Raw genomic sequence first — 19576 nt, 5'->3', positions numbered from 1 at the left:
GACCAGGAATGCTGCAATGCAGTAGTGTTATGGGAAGACGCCGCTGAACGGCACAGCCGTCGAGTAAACTCAAAAACGATATACCTAAAACGCTCTTCAACCATGCTAATGAAAAACTCCTTTTAGTAAGATCGGCTTCAACATGGAATATATTAGGCCCTACTTCAGCAAATAATGTTAACAAATTTAAAAATGAACTAGACAACCAATGGAAAAACCAAGAACTTTTTTTGAATTACAGAGCTGCAATCATATAGTCAAATTGTATAATAATACTTTGTATTTTTTGAGAGTCCTGAACCGGACATAAACTTAATATCTTAACTTATCTAAACTTATCTTATCTTATTCCGTCTTTAAAGGGGTGTTTTTTCATATATATTTTTAAGTTCATTAATTTATTGCACATTTAGTGCTAGTTTTCATTAAAAGAGATAACATATTAGCTACGTATACCTTTGATTTGAATCGAGTATCTTTGTTCCATTACCATCGGAGTTGGCTCCCCTGATTAAACAATTACGACATTGTCCCGGAAGTAAAGCAGTGAATAGCGACCAACTTTCGACACACTAATGTTGAGAATTTTTCGCCGGTTGGCCGTAATAAAATCGGCGCTTAAACCTATTCCAGCGGGTGAGTTACTCCATAAGGTACTTTTTTGTGACGTTTCCTTCTTATTCAATGGTTTCTTCAGCTGTCACGATGAAACATAAACTCCGAAAGACAATGTGCGGTTGGAAATTGAGTGCAAATCACCTTGTCACAGGCCAAGGGGACTGTATCAGGTCCAGTACACTCTGCCGATTGAGATATATAGCTATTAAGACCTATATAGCTATATACACCTATACATTATAGCTGTTTTGAGCTATATTTTCTCATATTTCAATTTTCATTAAATTAAAGCAAAGTCGCATAAAACAATAAGGTTTTTGGTAATGGCACGGACTTAGATAACTAATTCCGTGGTTATGGTGACTACAGCATACAGTTGGATGTTATTTCCGATCTTTTTAAAAAGAATACTTATATTTAATGTCATTTGTTATCAAAAGACCTATTTCAGATAGGTCAATAGAGCTATCATAGGTCTTTACAGCTATATAGCTCAATCGGCAGAGTGTACTGGACCTGTACATGTTTATTTATTGTTTACAGAAGATCCGTGATCTGTCACTGGATTCATGTACTCGACTACTACTTTATCCCAGTGACTGATATTCGCAATATATTTATTAGCAATGTGCATTTTTTTGTAATATTAACTTAACAGCCAAAATAAACGTTGCCAGGACCAGAGACGCATATTACAATATATACGTCTCTGCCAGGACTGAGGGTCTTGCAGTTTGTGGCTGTTCCAATCGGCCAAAATGTTTGTACATGTCACTAGTGTAATTTTTCGTTTTGTTTATTTTTTTCCAGAAGGATCTTATGATGTCTGAAGTATCTTTATATCTCCAATATTTATATGTTATAATTATATAAATATAAACAGATCAATTTCTGGGATGGTGAGCAAAACGCCAAACCTCTATATGGAGGTGGACTCACTGACATAAACTGATCAAAATGAAAATTCATTTTTTTTTTTTATAAAAACAGACCATAATTTATAGCATATTCAAATGTATTTTAATTTCACTTATACAGTTTAATATTTTATACATGTATTTTATATAGATCTGTGCTAACATTAATTGTCTTATTTATGCCTTTGTTTTCTCTTAAATGTTACATTTTCATATTGTCATTTTTTAAAGTCAGCTGTAAAAGCCTTGAACAGGCTTGTGTTGTCATGTTTTAACTATGTACCACCTTTACAAATTTTACTTGACTTGAAAAAAATGGTGTAGAAAGGAATTTGTGGTTGTCACATGCAGAAACTTTCATTTCTGCATGTGACAACCACTAATTCCTTTCTACGAAAGAACTGGTATGACAATATTTAAACATACTAGAAAAATCTTTGGTTGGTGTATGTGGAGCCTATTCAGTGAACAGTGAACAGACAAATTTGCTTCAAAATGGCTTATTTCAACTAAATAAGTGCACAAAAAGATATTCACACATTTTATTCTGTAAAACGAGTTCCAGGCTCTGTAATGAGAACACAGCTAGACTACAAAGGCCCTGGTTATATAATTTTTAAACATGTACAATTGAAAATAAAATGTAACAGTAAATCTACAAATGTATGAAAAGTATTCGAAACAAAGTAAGATTATTTTATTTGTCATTGTGTTGCAATCATATATCATATCATATAAGATCATATATGTATCTTCCAAAAAACCTGGGCAGAAGGTGAAGGGCAACACAAAATCTGTGACCAAAATAGGCAGATGGGCTTCTAACTGTTATTAGCTCACCTGGCACGAAGTGCCAAGTGAGCTTATGCCGTGGCGCGGCGTCCGGCGTCAATATTTTACTTTAAACAACTTCTTCTTAATAACCAAAAGGCCTAGGGTGATGATATTTGGCCAGAAGCAAATTGGGATGAAGGGCTACAAAGTTTGTTAAAATTAATGACCTTCACCCATTTTCAAGGTCACTGGGGTCAAATATGTTAAAAACTTTAAACATCTTCTTCTCGATAACCAAACTGCCCAGGGAGATGATATTTGGCCAGTAGCATGCTTGGGTGAAGGACTACCAAGTTTGTTCAAATGAATGACCTTCAATTATATTCAAGGTCACAAGGGTCAATTGTCTTAAAAAAACTTTAAACAACTTCTTCTGAATAACCAAAATGCCCAGGGTGATGATATTTGGCCAGTAGCATGCTGGGATAAAGGGCTATCAAGTTTGTTCAAATAAATGACCTTCACCTATATTCAAGGTCACAGGGGTCAAATATGTGAAAAACATTAAACAACTTCTTCTGAATAACCAAAATGCACAGGGTGATGATATTTGGCCAGTAGCATGCTGAGATGGAGGGCTACAAAGTTTGTTCAAATGAATGACCTTCACCTATATTCAAGGTCACAGGGGTCAAANTTCCAAAATATTTAAACAACTTGTTCTGAATAACCAAAAGGCTCAGGATGTTGATATTTAGTCAGTAGCATGCTGGGATCAAGGACTTCTATGTTTGTTAAAGTGAATGACTTTGACTTATATCCAAGGTCACAGGGGTCAAATTTGTTTAAAATCTTTAAACGACCTCTTCTGAATAACCATGGGTCCCAGGATGTTGATACTTTGCAAGTTGCATCCTGTGATGAAAGGCTATAAAATTTGTTCAACATAATGACTTAATTTGCCTGTAGCTTTATTTTAGATCACTTTTTAAGGTTACAAGTGTGAGATTTATACCAGGTGAGCGATGCAGGCCCATTGGGCCTCTTGTATTATAATTATGATTTGTTTCATAATTGTTGTAAAATAAATAAAGTTTATATGATATAAACAGGACCATGAAATAGCATTTGTTTTCTACTGATCTGCAATATATTTGGGTGGGCTTATTACCAGGCATGGACTTATGGTCTCATGAATATGGTATACATGCTATATTCAAATGTCAGTATCCCATTAAGATATATAATATATGGTAAGCTATCAATTCCTGTACACCTAAAGGTTTATAACAAATATTTAAAAATAGCCTAATACAAGTTTAGGTTAAATATTAGACAAGAAAAGTTGCATTCATGTTAAAGCAGTAAAAAATCAAACATATTTTATTTCAGCAAAACAAATATCTAGTGGTATATCTTCTGTTGATTTGATGATAATCTCACAGTTTAATGATATGGTTAAATATTTTGTTTTCAGGTTAATTTTATAATGTGGTGAATCGATTGTATTTTTTAATAATTAAATAGTCACATGGTTTGGTAATCTTGTGCCTAAATATAATCTAATAGTTTAATAAAAAATAGTTTTTTAGTAACAAGGTTTAAATTATTCACCCGTGAAGACACATTTTAACTCTTCCAATTCAAAGGTTGGAATAGTTCATTATGAAATTTCAGGGGTGAATGAATTAATAATCTCACAATACAATGTAATATCTTGGTTTATGAATCACATGATTTCAGCCCGCCAATGCAGCAGTACTGCCCCACTTGAATATCACTCGAAGCCGCTCACGTTTAGTCAAGTCGACATGAAAGTCCTACTCCTTCCCGCACTCAAGGACAATTACATGTACCTCCTGATAGATGAGGACACCAAAGAGTGTGCTTGTGTGGACCCTGTGGAACCAGAAAAGGTAAATATACGGAAACTTTGCAGTACCATCGCAGGACTGCGGTTTGACGCACATTAGCATAAGTAACAAATTAACAATGTTCGATATGTATCAGGATCATGTGGCCAAACTCCACAGAAATGTCACTGGCACTGCTATTAAATTAGCTCAAAAGTAAATAGAGGTTTTAAATTCAATCTATAGCGTATACATGTGTTATAAGTATACACAAGTTATGTCAACAGAACTAGGAGAGCGAGATTGAGGTTCAATGCAAAGTTCTGTCAACAAAACTGGTTAAACCAGACCTTGGCTTTAATGAAGTGTTAGCAGACCTTGCTGAGCTAAACCTGGGTAAATTGACAAATTCTACCAGCAGTACGGTGTGGTTGAGCCAGACTGCAGGTTTGATATGGAGTTATGTTGCCTTAAGCTTTCACCAAGGGGGCAGGGGTTCGATTCACTGATCGGACGTCAAAAGGTGTGGAGTCACCTGCCCGGCCACTTGGGCTTTCTCTGGGTACTCCGGTTTCTTCCCACAGTTAGCTCCCCTCATGCTGACATCTTGGCCAATAATAGTGATTAATATAGGTTGAAATAGCTCGGTTCATAATTGTCACAAATTAAGTTGATATATAAAAAGTTACGTCAAGAGAACTGGGTTTATTGAATACTTCTGGCAATAACACAGAGTGGTTGAGGGAGGAAGAGAGTTTTATGAAGATCAGGTATTGAATGAAGAACTCTATCAACAGTACATCATCATTATTACATGTGAAATATAAGATGGGGGTTAAATGAACGATAAATTCAGTCACATGATCTGGTGGAGCTAGAATTGCTGGGTGAATGTTAAAGCAGTTGAATGTGTGGATGTTATGTCAATGCTGTAGCTATATATGAAACGATATAAATGCTTCCCTCTTTATAGATATATACAGGACTTTTTATGGCCGAATATGGGTCAATTCCCCTCTCTAATTTTGGCATTATTTCCCCCTATTTCAGCTTTATTTTTCCCTATTTCAGTCAAAAAAAATTAATTAGATATTTGACTACAACATGCATATCTATCTTGGTTCCATTTTTTTCTCATCAGTTCCACAACTGAGTGATTTATTACATTTTCCCTGAGTTGATGTTAAATGTCACTGGTGATATTTTATAATCTATAAGGAACAGTGAGAACAAAAATTTAAGTTGTCATCCATGCCCCCCTCTTACTCTCCCCCTGGCTTCGGCCTGCAGCTTTTGCCGGACAGGTCATGCACCTACAACGCGTAATTTCCCCTTTTTCAAAAAAAGTTACTAACTTTCTTTTCCTGAATTAACCCGTACTGTTATCTATTCTTCAACCACAGTTTGTTAATACCTCCAGAGACTGAGTAATTTTATAAATTCAACAAAAAGATTCTTTGTACCTACAAACATGTTTTTACATTTGACCACCAGGTTCTCAGTGCCGTGAAGAAAGAGGGTGTCAAGCTGACCACGGTCATCACCACACATCACCACTTGTAGGTATCACCCTATACTGTAAAACATTCATGTGCTTTAAATTTCACTAAGTGATTTTTCTAGAAAAAAATGTTACTGAGATAATAATGATATTTGGAAAAATATTTACTGAGATATTAATGACATTATTAGTTTGTAGTGGTCAAAGTTAGCCTGGATACTCACAATCGAAGATAAATGTCATATTTATGAGTAATAGTTTAAGTGCTTGACATGTTCACAGCAACTGTAGTCATGGGACATCATTATACACCAACTGTAGTCACGGGACATCATTATACAGCACATTTAGTCGCGGTACATCATTATACACCAACTGTAGTCACGGTACATCATTATACAGCAACTGTAGTCACAGGACATCATTATACAGCAACTGTAGTCACGGGACATCATTATACAGCACATGTAGTCGCGGTACATCATTATACACCAACTGTAGTCACGGGACATCATTATACAGCACATGTAGTCACGGTACATCATTATACAGCAACTGTAGTCACAGGACATCATTATACACCAACTGTAGTCATGGGACATCATTATACAGCACATGTAGTCACGGTACATCATTATACAGCAACTGTAGTCACGGTACATCATTATACAGCAACTGTAGTCACAGGACATCATTATACAGCAACTGTAGTCATGGGACATCATGATACAGCACATGTAGTCACGGTACATCATTATACAGCAACTGTAGTCACAGGACATCATTATACAGCAACTGTAGTCACGGGACATCATTATACAGCACATGTAGTCACGGTACATCATTATACAGCAACTGTAGTCACGGTACATCATTATACAGCAACTGTAGTCACAGGACATCATTATACACCAACTGTAGTCATGGGACATCATGATACAGCACATGTAGTCACGGTACATCATTATACAGCAACTGTAGTCACAGGACATCATTATACAGCAACTGTAGTCGCGGTACATCATTATACAGCACATGTAGTCACGGTACATCATTATACAGCAACTGTAGTCACAGGACATCATTATACAGCAACTGTAGTCACGGGACATCATTATACAGCACATGTAGTCACGGTACATCATTATACAGCAACTGTAGTCACAGTACATCATTATACAGCAACTGTAGTCACAGGACATCATTATACAGCAACTGTAGTCGCGGTACATCATTATACAGCAACTGTAGTCACAGGACATCATTATACAGCACATGTAGTCGCGGTACATCATTATACAGCAACTGTAGTCACAGGATATCATCATACAGCAACTGTAGTCACGGGATATCATTATACAGCAACTGTAGTCACAGGACATTATTTTACAGCAACTGTAGTCACAGGACATCATTATACAGCAACTGTAGTCGCGGTACATCATTATACAGCAACTGTAGTCAAGGGATATCATTATACAGTTGGGAAAGTCTCCATAATGAATTGCTGTCAGGGTTTTGTCTGTAGATTGTTTATATATAAGATGACACTGCTATTAGGGCCCTGCATAAGAGATGCGGCTGTCCTGTTGTAATCACTGTGTCCGTCTGTCCATCTGTCTATTTGTCCGTCCAGCCACATTTTTATTTCCGGAGATATTTCGGAATCAAAAATACTAATTATTCTGGAATTTGACATGGTGATACACTCCAATATGAAGATTCGCAATAAAAGTTTCTAACATCAAGGTCACTGTTACTAAAAATAGACTGGGGGGGATATGGTCCTTATCTCAAAATCGAAACAACTAATCTTTTCTAAATATGACATGGTGATCTAATGCACTTTGATATGTAAAAGTGCAGTAAAAGTTTCAAAAGCCAAGCCCAAGGTCAACATTTATAGATATAGACTACAGGATTACAGTTAGACAAATGACAGGGCCCGTGCTCACCTGTCAGTGATCTAGTTAGGACGATTTCTCAGGAAAGTGTGAAGGAATTCCTATTGCCATTGAATTATGATGTAACAATGCTAAAAGCTTATTTTAAATCAACACTTTTTTTGTTAAATGACTTCAATATTCTGTTTATGGTATGAATGTGGCACCTTCAGGAGAGTGTTGTGTCGTATTCTGTGGTCTTATGGATAGTTGGATACTGTAAAGAGCTACATGGTAAATTGATTTATTGCTCCCCATTGGATAAATTGGACTATTTTCTTAGCCGCTTTTTTCTTTCTTTTTCTGAAGTACCACAGGTTTGTCCTTTGTGAGTATGTGTATGATAAAAATGTTGAGTTGTCAAGCTTCTCTGCGTCAAGGTTATTATGTTTCGGTGTGCAGGTACTTGAGTGACCCCTTTGTATGTAAACTGGTCATCATTTAACCCTAAGTGTTGTAAAGATGTACAACAGAAAATGAATCACAGATCTTTCTGTAATGAAGCTATATCTAGTTTGTTGTTTCCTTTGCAGGGATCATGCCGGTGGAAACAAAGAACTTGTGGAAATGGCCAGAGACCTCAAACTGACCGTTCTGGGAGGAGATGACCGCATCGATTCCCTGACCAGGAAAGTGGCACACAACGATGAGTTCAAGGTCAGTGGGTACACCTAAAATCATGTAAACAGATCAATGTATAGATATCTAATGATCCCCTGTTCAAACAAGTTGGTGAGAGATTAATAGAATCATCCCCTATACCTTAACCCTTTCACCACCGTAGACCATAATGGACTCATCCCTATGAATGCATGGTCGAGTTTACTAAAGTTACTTAGGGGTGAAAGGGTTAAGGGTGTGACAGAGAAATCCCCTATCCTAGGGGTGATGTTTTTTGGTTGAGGCTCTGCCAAGGGTTTGACAACCAACAAAAATCACCCCAAGAGTAGGAGATTTCTTTGTTACACCCTCAAGGTAGGGGATGATTGTTTTTCTCCCATCCTATTATTTAAGTCACAACTCCACAGACAATAATCTGCCATGTTTGTAAACAAAAACACATGTTGGGTATGAATATCATCATTCACTTTTGATGACGTCACAATTACCGGTGACGCGTTTTGATGACGTCACAATTAAACATATGCTAATCAGCACAAGGCTTTCTCACATACTTCACAGGGTGATCCTGTTGTTGCTAGGGAAAAGACAACTCTATCTTACAGGGGGTAGGGAAAGACAGCTGACACACACTTTGGCGTCATAATAATGGATTCTCGACGTGACGTCATTTTGTTGTTTCCTTGATGTCATACCATTGTTGTGAATGGGGAATCATCCGTCTCAACCCTAAGGCTTTGGGGTTTGCCAGAAGAATAAGATTGATGTTTATCCGACTGGAATTGGTTTATTTGTATGTATATGAGAGAAAAAATCAAACATGGGTCTTGCCTTGTGCTGACCAGCCAAACTTTTACACTCCAGATGAGATATCCCTGTCCACGGAACAAACCTATGTGATTCTATTAAATCTCCCCCTAGGAGGTGACAAGCTGATCTCTTCTAGCTAAAACGGGAGACACACCTGTGAAGGGAGGGAGAAATAGTAATATAGAAATGGGGTCCGTCCGATACTCTTTGATGTCCCTTTGGTGGCTCTACTGAAAGCTTGTTGCGGATGCTGACTTTGACCTACATTTAACACTTCAGTGAATTGGTAAAGAAAAATTGGTCTCGTCCATGAATACCTTACTACAACTGCTACACCTTCGATCATGATCGTGGTATCTGGGGTGGCTCTACTGATTGAATTTTGCGGTACTGAATTCGACCTACATTTTACACTTCAGTGACTTGGTGACCAACATTGAGTTGTTTTTATATTGACCTGTACACTTTGAGCAAGGGATATCGATGACAGTGTCTTCTTGTAACTTTTTAGTGTAGTAAACAGTTTTGTCAATCTGCCTGTCAGCTTCGTCACTGATGAGGATGTGAGGCAGGAGTTACTTCCCTTTCCACCTGTTTAAGTGAACAAAAGACCTAGCACCTGACTAGCTTGGTGTATGAACAAAAAATATGAATGTCACAATATATGTGATTGCTTAATACTTCGCAAAGTCTTTGCGTTTTTCTTTTTTTTTTTTGGTGAAAGTCAAAACGTGGATGGACCAGAACTAGGTATCTGGTCTGTGACCTTAAAGTGAAGGTTACTACAAGAGGTTGAAGCTCAAATTTTTTAATGGTTTTTGAATCCGTACCTTTGGAAGGCCTTTTATGACAATTCTACTCAATGCATTATGACTAGAAATGGATTTTTTTTGTACCAATAGCTCAAAGGTCAAGGTCGTCGAGGGTCAAATAAGTTTCTGGACAGCTGAACCTGTTGATTAGATGTTGTCACATCATCTGGTCTGTATCTGAAAGATGAACAAATCAAAGGCAAGTCATCCTGATGGATGTCAGATCAATAAATTCTGAAATGATTATTAATTGGTTCATTGGGTTGACAGTTTGTGGTATTAATGGGTTGACAGTTTGTGGTATTAATGGGTTCATTGAGTTGACAGTTTGTGTTATTAATGGGTTCATTGGGTTGACAGTTTGTGGTAAAAATTCACATTGCTTCATGTCCGTACAGACAGGGTCAATGTCATTACAAGGTGAGAGGTCAGATCATGCTTGTGGTTTTTTTTAAAGACTCAACATTTGTTTAAGATTTTTTTTAGCTCACCTGGCCCAAAGGGCCATGTAAGCTTATGCCGTACTGCGGCATCTGTTGTCCGTCATCTGTCCGTCAACTTTTTCTTTTCAACGACTTCTCCTGAAAAACTAAACAACCTAGGGTCATGTTATTCGGTCAAACTGTACCTGGGATGAAGTGCTATAACCTTGTGTTCTAGTTACCACATTTGGTCTGAAGTTACCTATATGTCAGTTTCATGTAACCAAAGAAACAGGTGAGCGATACAGGCCCTCTGGGCCTCTTGTTTAAATACAAAATGTAGATATGTCCCAGTAATTACTTAACGACAACTTCAGCACGGTTGTGTACATTCAGCTGTATCTGTGTTTCAGGTTGGCAAGTTAAATGTGCGATGTTTGTTTACGCCTTGTCACACAACTGGTCACATATGTTATTTTGTCACTGGGGACAAGGGCGAGGACCCAGCTGTCTTCACAGGTAAAAACAATCAGACTCACAGGTAAAAACGATCAGACTCGCAGGTAAAAACGATCAGACTCACAGGTAAAAACAATCATACTCGCAGGTAAAAAAGATCATACTCGCAGGTAAAAACAATCAGAATCACAGGTAAAAACAATCAGACTCAAACTTAAAATTAATACTTACAGGTAAAATCGATCAGAATCATATAAACACTGTCACTATAAAGGGTTAGGGTTACAGAGGGCATCTGTTTTTCCTAGATTTTACCTTAACAGTACCTAATCAATGTTAGGTAAAAACAATGAGATTCACTGGCAAAAACATTGATTAGGTAAAGGTAAAATCTAGGAAAAACAGATGCCCTCTGTAACCCTAACCCTAACCCTTTATAGTGACAGTGTTTCTTAGGATCTTTTTTCTCTTTGATCCCATTTCCAGTTTCAAAGATAACCAATGGAAGACATGATACAATAGGATCAAATCTTTTGTTAGTAACAATAATTGAAAAAAAGGCATTATCTGAAGTATTAAAGAGTAAGAAGACTGGATTCTAAAGTAAAGGAATAATATCTATAATTGAATGAAATGTATGTTGTTAAGTAATCTATCATCAGTTTGTAATTTGTTATCAGGCGACACCCTTTTTGTGGCGGGCTGTGGTCGGTTCTTTGAGGGCACACCAGACCAGATGAAGAAAGCACTCATCGATACCCTGGCAAATCTACCTGCTCAAACTGTAATTATTATGTATTAACCTGGTCCAATAAAGATAGAAACTGTTCTATTAGCAGGGGTTTTGCCAGGCGTTTATAGGGCCCGGTAAAGGGACCCATTCCCTTTTGATAAATTACCCTGCATTTTCCCAATTGGATTAAAAAGTATGTTTATACAAGTTTTGATCGAGTCATTACATGTGCAACATTCAAAGAATTACCAGCCATGAAGAAGCATTCAAAATAATACATCAATAAAAATTTGAACTGAATAAACAAAATCAAGGTTGATAATTTTTCCAGTTCCTGCTCAGGGGCCCTTTCCCAAAACAGCTGGCAAAACCCCTGATTAGGGAAAACGTGTGAAACTTTTTGCGATCAAATGCCACAGATAAGCTAAATATCTGTTTTAAGTTTCCTCAAATTTCACGTCACATGGATTTTATGATTGTCATTGGAGGCCAGGTAGCTAGAGAACTAGCTAGACAATAATTTTATGAAAATAATCTGATGCTTCAGATATTTTTCAACTTTTACGATTTTTTTTACCAGAAAATTATAGTGAATTTCAGTATATATTGTAGTTTGGATGTCTCCGATGTAGGGAAGATACTAATTGAAATCAAATTTCTTTGAAGGAAGATATCCTAGCTTTCTTCGGAGAACTTTAATATACTGGACAACAATTTCTAAGTCCAAGCTCAAAAATGTTCACAGTGCCCTGTCAGTGTGATAAAGATAAGCATTGTTCACAGTGCCCTTTCGGTTTGATAAAGATAAGCATTGTTCACAGTCCCCTGTGTGTGTGATAAAGAAAAGCATTGTTCACAGTGCCCTTTCGGTGTGATAAGGATAAGCATTGTTCACAGTCCCCTGTGTGTGTGATAAAGAAAAGCATTGTTCACAGTGCCCGGTCGGTGTGATAAAGATAAGCATTGGTCACAGTGCCCTGTCAGTGTGATAAAGATAAGCATTGTTCACAGTGCCCTGTCGGTGTGATAAAGGTAAGCATTGTTCACAGTGCCCTTTCGGTGTGATAAAGATAAGCATTGTTCACAGTCCCCTGTTTGTGTGATAAAGAAAAGCATTGTTCACAGTGCCCTGTCGGTGTGATAAAGATAAGCATTGTTCACAGTGCCCTGTCAGTGTGATTAAGATAAGCATTGTTCACAGTGCCCTGTCAGTCAGTGTGATAAAGATAAGCATTGTTCACAGTGCCCTGTCAGTGTGATAAAGATAAGCATTGTTCACGTACAGTGCCTTGTCAGTCAGTGTGATAAAGATAAGCATTGGTCACAGTGCCCTGTCAGTGTGATAAAGATAAGCATTGTTCACAGTGCCCTGTCGGTGTGATAAAGATAAGCATTGTCTGAAATGATTATATGATATTATGAGGAAAATAACTGATAATGTTTTCTGAATGTACAACACCATTAATAAGATTACATATTCTATTTGGCCCCACAGAAAGTGTACTGTGGCCATGAATACTCTATACAAAACCTCAAGTTTGCCCTCCATGTGGAGCCAACGAACCAGGACACCCTCAAAAAGATGGCCTGGGCACAGGTAGGTCAAAGTTGAAAGGTTACAGACGAAAAAATGGCCTTGGTATAGGCAAGTCCAGGTGGAAAGGTCTAGGTCAAGCTGGTCTGAGCACGGGTAGGTCAAAGTTGAAAGGTTACAAACGAATAATGGTGTGTGCAAAGGTAAGTCAAGGAAAGGTCAAGGTCAAGGTCAAGGTCAAGCTGGTCTGAGTACGGGTAGGTCAAAGATCAAGGTAACATACGAAACGGCCATTGGCAAGGCAAATTCAGATTCTGGCCTTCACAGTCAGCAAAAATATCAAAATTAGACCATCAACATAGAAAATATAATCTTGAATACACCAAAGTACGATTGAATTAAATTCACAGACTTTTGAAATAAAAGTATTTAGTGATTATGTGGAGAATGTAAAAATGAATAGGATGACCTTGGAATAGGTGTCTCATTTAAAATGTGATAGAAAGATTATTGGTTCACGAATCATGTCATTCCCTGAATGTCTTTTCTTCTTTCCGTTATTTAATCCTTGTAACAACAAAATGATGAAATGCTATTATTTTAGGCACAGAGGAATAAGGACCAGCCGACAATCCCCTCCACGATCGAGGAAGAAATGAAATACAACCCTTTCATGAGAGTCAAGTACGTAATGAAACATTGAGTAATTTGTAGAAATAGTCGATTCCTGTATGTGTGATACAGAGTCTTATCAGAGTGTGACATGTAGGACTCAGTGATCTGTAGTATTATGACGTTACAATCAGATGATGGCATTTTATTATAACACCCCAAATTCAAACATGCCCAATGTCAATTAACTGACCATGGCCATCTTGTCATTGTAAAGTGACACCAGCTGAAGAACATCAGAATTGTTTTACAAGCTTGCCGTGAAGGTCTGGCATGGATTGTTTTACAAGCTTGCCTTGAAGGTCTGGTATGGATTGTTTTACAAGCTTGTCGTGAAGGTCTGGCATGGATTGTTTTACAAGCTTGCCATGAAATCTGGCATGGATTGTTTTACAAGCCTGCCGTGAAGGTCTGGCATGGATTGTTTTACAAGCTTGCCGTGAAATCTGGCATGGACTTATTCTTAAAATTTGAGGTATAGCATGCTTTTTTCTGCTCTTTTCAGATTACGACCATTGTTTGTGTATATGTTATCTAGAAATTTCGTTATATTTAGTGTTGTGTTGGCATTGTCAAAAAGAATCATATATGGGATTAATAGAATCTCTCAACGTCTTGATGGTGAGATAGGGAAAACTTGAGGGGGAAGATTCTTAAGTCGCCAAACACGAGGCTATGCAGAGTGTTTGTTTAGCAACATAGGAATCTTTCCCTGAGTTTTGAGATTCCCTATCTCACCTTCAAGGGGGTGAATGATTCCTTTTCTCTTACCCTGTTCACCCATTATGTATCATATACTAATGTAATGTTAACGTTACAGGCTAAATTCAGGGTTGGCATGATGTTGATGCATTGTTGACGTGACGTCATCGTTATTGTTGACATGACGTCATACCATTGTTATAAATAGGGGAATTCCCCCGTCTCAACCCTAGGGCAAGACAAGGATTTCTCTTACCCTGGACAGGTGTATCCGCACTTTTACCGGTGTGAGATTTCCTTGTCTTACCCTGGACAGGTATATCCACACTTTTACCGGTATGAAGTTTCCTTGTCTTACCCTAGGGTTGAGACGGGGGATTCCCTTATTCATAACACTGGTATGACGTCACTTCAACAATCTATCAATGTCACGACAACCCTGAATTTAGCATGTAATGTTATCATTACATTGTGTATATGATACATAATGGGTGAACAGGGTAAGAGAAAAGGAATCATTCACCCCCTTAATGGTGAGATAGGGGAATCTCAACCCTCGGGGAAAGATTCGTAAGTTGCCAAACACTCGGCAAAGCCTCATGTTTGGCAACATAAGAATCTTCCCCCTCGGGTTGAGATACCTCTATCTCGCTCCCAATGGGGTGAAAGATTCTATTAATCTCACACCGGTAATAGTGTGGATGACACACTTGTCCAGGGTAAGAGAAATGGATATTTCTCCCTCTAATGCAGAATTTCATATCAGACCCTATAGGCATAGCCTTGGATTTGACCTAAATTTTACAGGTGAAATATACAAGATGTACAGTAATATGATAGACTCCGTACTTCTCCTGCCCTGGAGCGGTGTATCCTGACTTTCTCGGTGTGTTACGTCCTTGTCTGTTGGTTAAGAGGGGGGAATTCCCCAGTCATCACGACAATTGTATGTTGTCATGTCGATAATCCACTGACCCTATATTATCAGAATTGCATGATTTGACAAAGCTCCTTGGGATAATACAAGAAAATCTCAACCTCAGGGAAAGATTGTTGTTTTAAAACTGGCAAGGGAGTGCATAGAAACTCAAGCTCTGATGTAGGTAGTTCCTATTGGTACCAGTGTAACTGATAAAAAGGATCTTACATGAGTTTCCATTTCATATGAGATTAATGAAACGAGTCTCAGAATTTTTCAATTTTGCAAGCCTCTGGCGAGCTAAAATGAAAAATTTGTGACAAGTTTCATAAATTTCATATGAAATGAAAATGAGTGTAAGATCCTTTTTATCACATACTCAAGATTTGTGGCATTTATTTGTGTAAAACGACAATTTTCCTATTTGAAACGTAAAAAGCCGCCATTTTCACTCAAGTGCGTAAGTCTGTGACCACCTGTACTTGTCCTAGGCATGACATCACAATTGAAACTTACAACCAATCACAGGGCTGATAGGTCATATTACATGGGTTAATATTCATTGGATAACAGAGTACATTATGTGATAAAAAAATAATTATATAACAACATTCTGTAGGTCACCTGTTTTTCTTTTCTTCTGTTGTATAGGCAAGCTGGGGTGCTGGATTTTACTGGTACCTCAGATCCAGTCAAAACCATGGGCTTCCTCAGATCAGCCAAGGACAACTTTAAAGGCTGACGATTAGACTTGCTCAAGTCCCTTCACTGTCGCATCATTTCTGTCTCATTTCATGTCTCATCTGTTTATCTGTCTTCCGTTTTTTATCTTCGCCAAAAGTGGATTCACAGTACTTTTGATTGCACAATTATTGTTCAGAATAATAAAAAGACATATACTTGTAAGTTGATCTGTCAATTTCCACATTTTCATAGTTCTGTTAGATCCTTTGTTACCTGTTCAAATGGAATCCTATATTATCCAGGTATCTGTTTTGATTGAATCAAATATACATTTTGATGTATTCCTAAAACTGGTACATTTTTATTAACTTTTCTTTATTGCTACTACAGTTTAGCAAACCTACCTAATCCATCTGGAAGTCGAAGAAGTACTTATCCTGCAGTATCCATATTGATTGGAAAAAAATCTTAATTGCAGTTTTGAACAAAGTTACAGGCATATAATTGTAATTTTCCTCTATTAAAATGTGTCTCATCCTGTTAAAAATCAAGGAATGTATTTAAGAATAGAACTCGTTTTCTAAATAAATTTTATTTTAACCTGAAATTTAGAGTATGTCTAACCTTCTGTTTCATGTGTTAATATTAATATGAAGTCTTGAAATATTTCTTTTATGTAAAATTTAAAATATTAATAAGGTTGTTTTTTCTTTTCGGATAGGTTTTATAGAACTTATTTGATGTGATTTCAGAAACTTTGTATGTAAACTTTGTATGTAATTTAATTTGAATTCAATTCAAAGACTGATTGAAGAAATGGAAGACCTACATGTTTTATGTCTGATCTCATTTGTTCTTCCTTGAAGGATCAAGTCATCTTTGTACACATATTACTGAGAATCAACTTGATATTTGAATGAATCGTCTATTTATACGTATGATGAAAAAGTGCTAATTTCTTCTTTATGTATTTATTTATAATGGAAATGTATTTGTGAATGACAAGAGGAGGGACTACATATATTCTATATCAGATTTAGTGTTTAAGCAGGCGATGTATTTATCAGTGACTCTACAGTAATATTTGTATCTTTTACATGACTGTATACACGGGTGATTTGGTGAGTTTGTTATTTTCGAGCAGAGCAGAAAAGTGTTGTCCACGAATTGTGAAATTGACAGTATTACGATGGACCAGAACAAGATTAATTTTGTCAGTCTTGCCATTTTTAGGAATCAGTAGGAAGAGTTCAAATGTATCTTCAGGGGTGAATGTGTTAAATCAGTCCATTTTACAATATACATGTAAAGTCCACAGCTCAAGTACATACTAGAAAGTGTAAGTTAACCAGAATATTGTTTATATTATTCACAATTCAGAAAATTAATTATTATAGGGTTAAGAGCTGTTCAAGTATTTAGTATTAGATATAATTGTAAATTACAAATATATGGGATTGTTCATGATAACTTCTTGTTTGTGGACAGGAGATCTCCCCAAGGGGAGATAAGTATGATTTAAGGTGCTAAAGACAAAAACAATATTTACATGTATGTTTCAGGTAACAGGACTGAAAAAATTGGATAGGTCGGTAGGGATGTCTTGATATACAATATAAAATTGTTATGGTCGGAGGTAAAAACTAAGGTGGGTTGGGTTCCCTGAAACATACATATTTTATTCATTTATTTTGCCTAATAGACTAGGTATACTGATCATGAGGTTTATGGTAACTTAACAGAAATCAGATTTTGTATCTAGTACTTGTAAGAGGTGGACAATAATGTTTATTACAATATAACTTTTAAATGGTATTGTAATGCAATAATTGTTCAACCCATTGCTTTGGAGTTCAGTACTGTCCTGTAATACTGCAATGTCCAAGGCTTACTGTTAACATTGGATCAGTAGTTGTCCAAATTACACTGGATTGTATGATAACCTTAAAAGTTACACTGGATTGTATGATAACCTTAAAATACACTGGATTGTATGATAACCTTAAAATTACACTGGATTGGTATGATAACCTTAAAATTACACTGGATTGTATGATAACCTTAAAAAGTATATAAATTCGTTTTCAACTTGTAATTGGAGCTTGCTGATCTTGGGCTCATTCTTTTATTTTCTAAATAAAATCCGTATAAAATACATGAATTTTTAGGTTTACAGTACGTTATATTGCAATTTTCCCAAATTTTTGCAATATGGAAATTGCTTGAATTACCCACCCCTAGTACATATATGTTTGGCATAAGTACGTTTTACTTGTTTTAATGGTGTAATTCCTTTTTGTCCTAGTTATAAATACCATTAGTGGTCAAGCTTTTGTCACTGAACCATCTTTGTTTCGGACATCATAAAGCCTCTAGTCAGACATCTCTCCTAGTCCTCAGAATATCAGGGAATGTTCAACCCACTGGGTTTTCTGTCATTATTAAATGGCAATTTTTTTATTCTATAACGATGTAAATATCAAATAAAATATTTTTGTAAAAACTGATTTGGACTTCATCTTTTTTTGTTTATATGTGTTTTCTACCTGGTATCGTGACAGAAATGTTTATTTACTTGTAGTTTTTAAATGAATTTTTTTAAATTTCCAATATATCAAAAGGGTGATACATGCATGTAGACTACACACACATCATCCAATGTAACAGTTTGATTGGAAATAAGTGACAGAGTGTTTTATGTTTAGGTTCTTGGCCCATATTCTCCAAGTAATTCTCCTGATCAAACTTCGACTCTGTGCTGATGCCTAATTATCCCATGTAATGAAAGTTCGAGGGGATATAGGATTTTGCCCCTACGTACGTACGTTAACTCTTTGTCATCGCTCTAGCAACTTCATTTCTGAGCAGAATTTCATGAAACTTAATATAAGTGTTTGATAATGGCAATGCCTTGAACAAATTCGAGTTTGGGTTCCTATATTCAAGTTTAAGGCCTCTGTTACTATTTTTAGAAAAACTTTGTCTTCGCTCTATCGACTTCATTCCGCAACAGAATTTCATGAAATTGATACAAGAGTTTGGTTTGACAATACCTTGAACAAGGTCACATTTCGGGTTACTGCGTTAAAGGTCAAGGTCACTTTTACTTTTGTTTTTACTTAAAACTTTGTCATCGCTCTATCCACTTCATGGAAACCTCAATGGAATTTCATGCAAGTGTTTTGTATGGCAATGCCTTGAACAATTTCTTGTTTCGGGTTTCTATGTTGAAGGTCAAGGTCACTGTTACTATTTTCAGAAAAACTTTTTCATTTCTCTAGCGACTTCATTTCTCTTACATTATGTCAAAATGTGTGAGTGAGAGGGATTCGTATCACTGGTGATGCCTTGTTTCTTATTCCGTGACAACTGAATAAAACATTTCATATTATGGCAATAGGTCACAGTGACATAGTTCTTGCACTCTGCACTCTTCACTCCTCCATCCCAAGATGTCCTCGTACACCAAATCTGGTTACTCCAGGTGAAATAGTACAGAAGATATGCCCCGGACAACATTTATTTTCCAAAGTTAAGGTCAAAGGTCAAAGCGTAGGTCACAGTGACCATCTTCTTGCACTCTGCACTCCGCCACTTGTACC

The 19576-nt window shown here is 36.8% G+C and overlaps 1 protein-coding gene across 2 annotated transcripts; it reads left to right on the top strand.

Annotated features, from left to right (window-relative positions):
• Nucleotides 1–537: 537 nt before the first annotated feature.
• On the top strand, nucleotides 538–18481 carry LOC110452276 (hydroxyacylglutathione hydrolase, mitochondrial-like). Of its 2 annotated transcripts, none has more exons than XM_021500678.1 (9): nucleotides 538–636; nucleotides 4053–4225; nucleotides 5657–5721; nucleotides 8140–8263; nucleotides 10685–10790; nucleotides 11411–11514; nucleotides 12959–13060; nucleotides 13602–13681; nucleotides 15942–18481. In XM_021500678.1, the coding sequence occupies exons 1-9, from the start codon at nucleotides 576–578 to the stop codon at nucleotides 16030–16032; spliced, it is 906 nt and encodes a 301-aa protein (XP_021356353.1). In that variant the 5' UTR covers nucleotides 538–575; the 3' UTR covers nucleotides 16033–18481. The 2 variants fall into 2 exon arrangements, with proteins under 2 accessions (XP_021356353.1, XP_021356354.1); XM_021500679.1 differs by having other exon boundaries at nucleotides 571–653.
• The last annotated feature ends 1095 nt before the right edge of the window (nucleotides 18482–19576 follow it).

Source organism: Mizuhopecten yessoensis, unplaced genomic scaffold (assembly GCF_002113885.1).
Source record: "Mizuhopecten yessoensis strain PY_sf001 unplaced genomic scaffold, ASM211388v2 scaffold6523, whole genome shotgun sequence".
NCBI lineage: Eukaryota > Metazoa > Mollusca > Bivalvia > Pectinida > Pectinidae > Mizuhopecten > Mizuhopecten yessoensis.
This window is presented reverse-complemented; position numbering and strand designations above follow the sequence as displayed.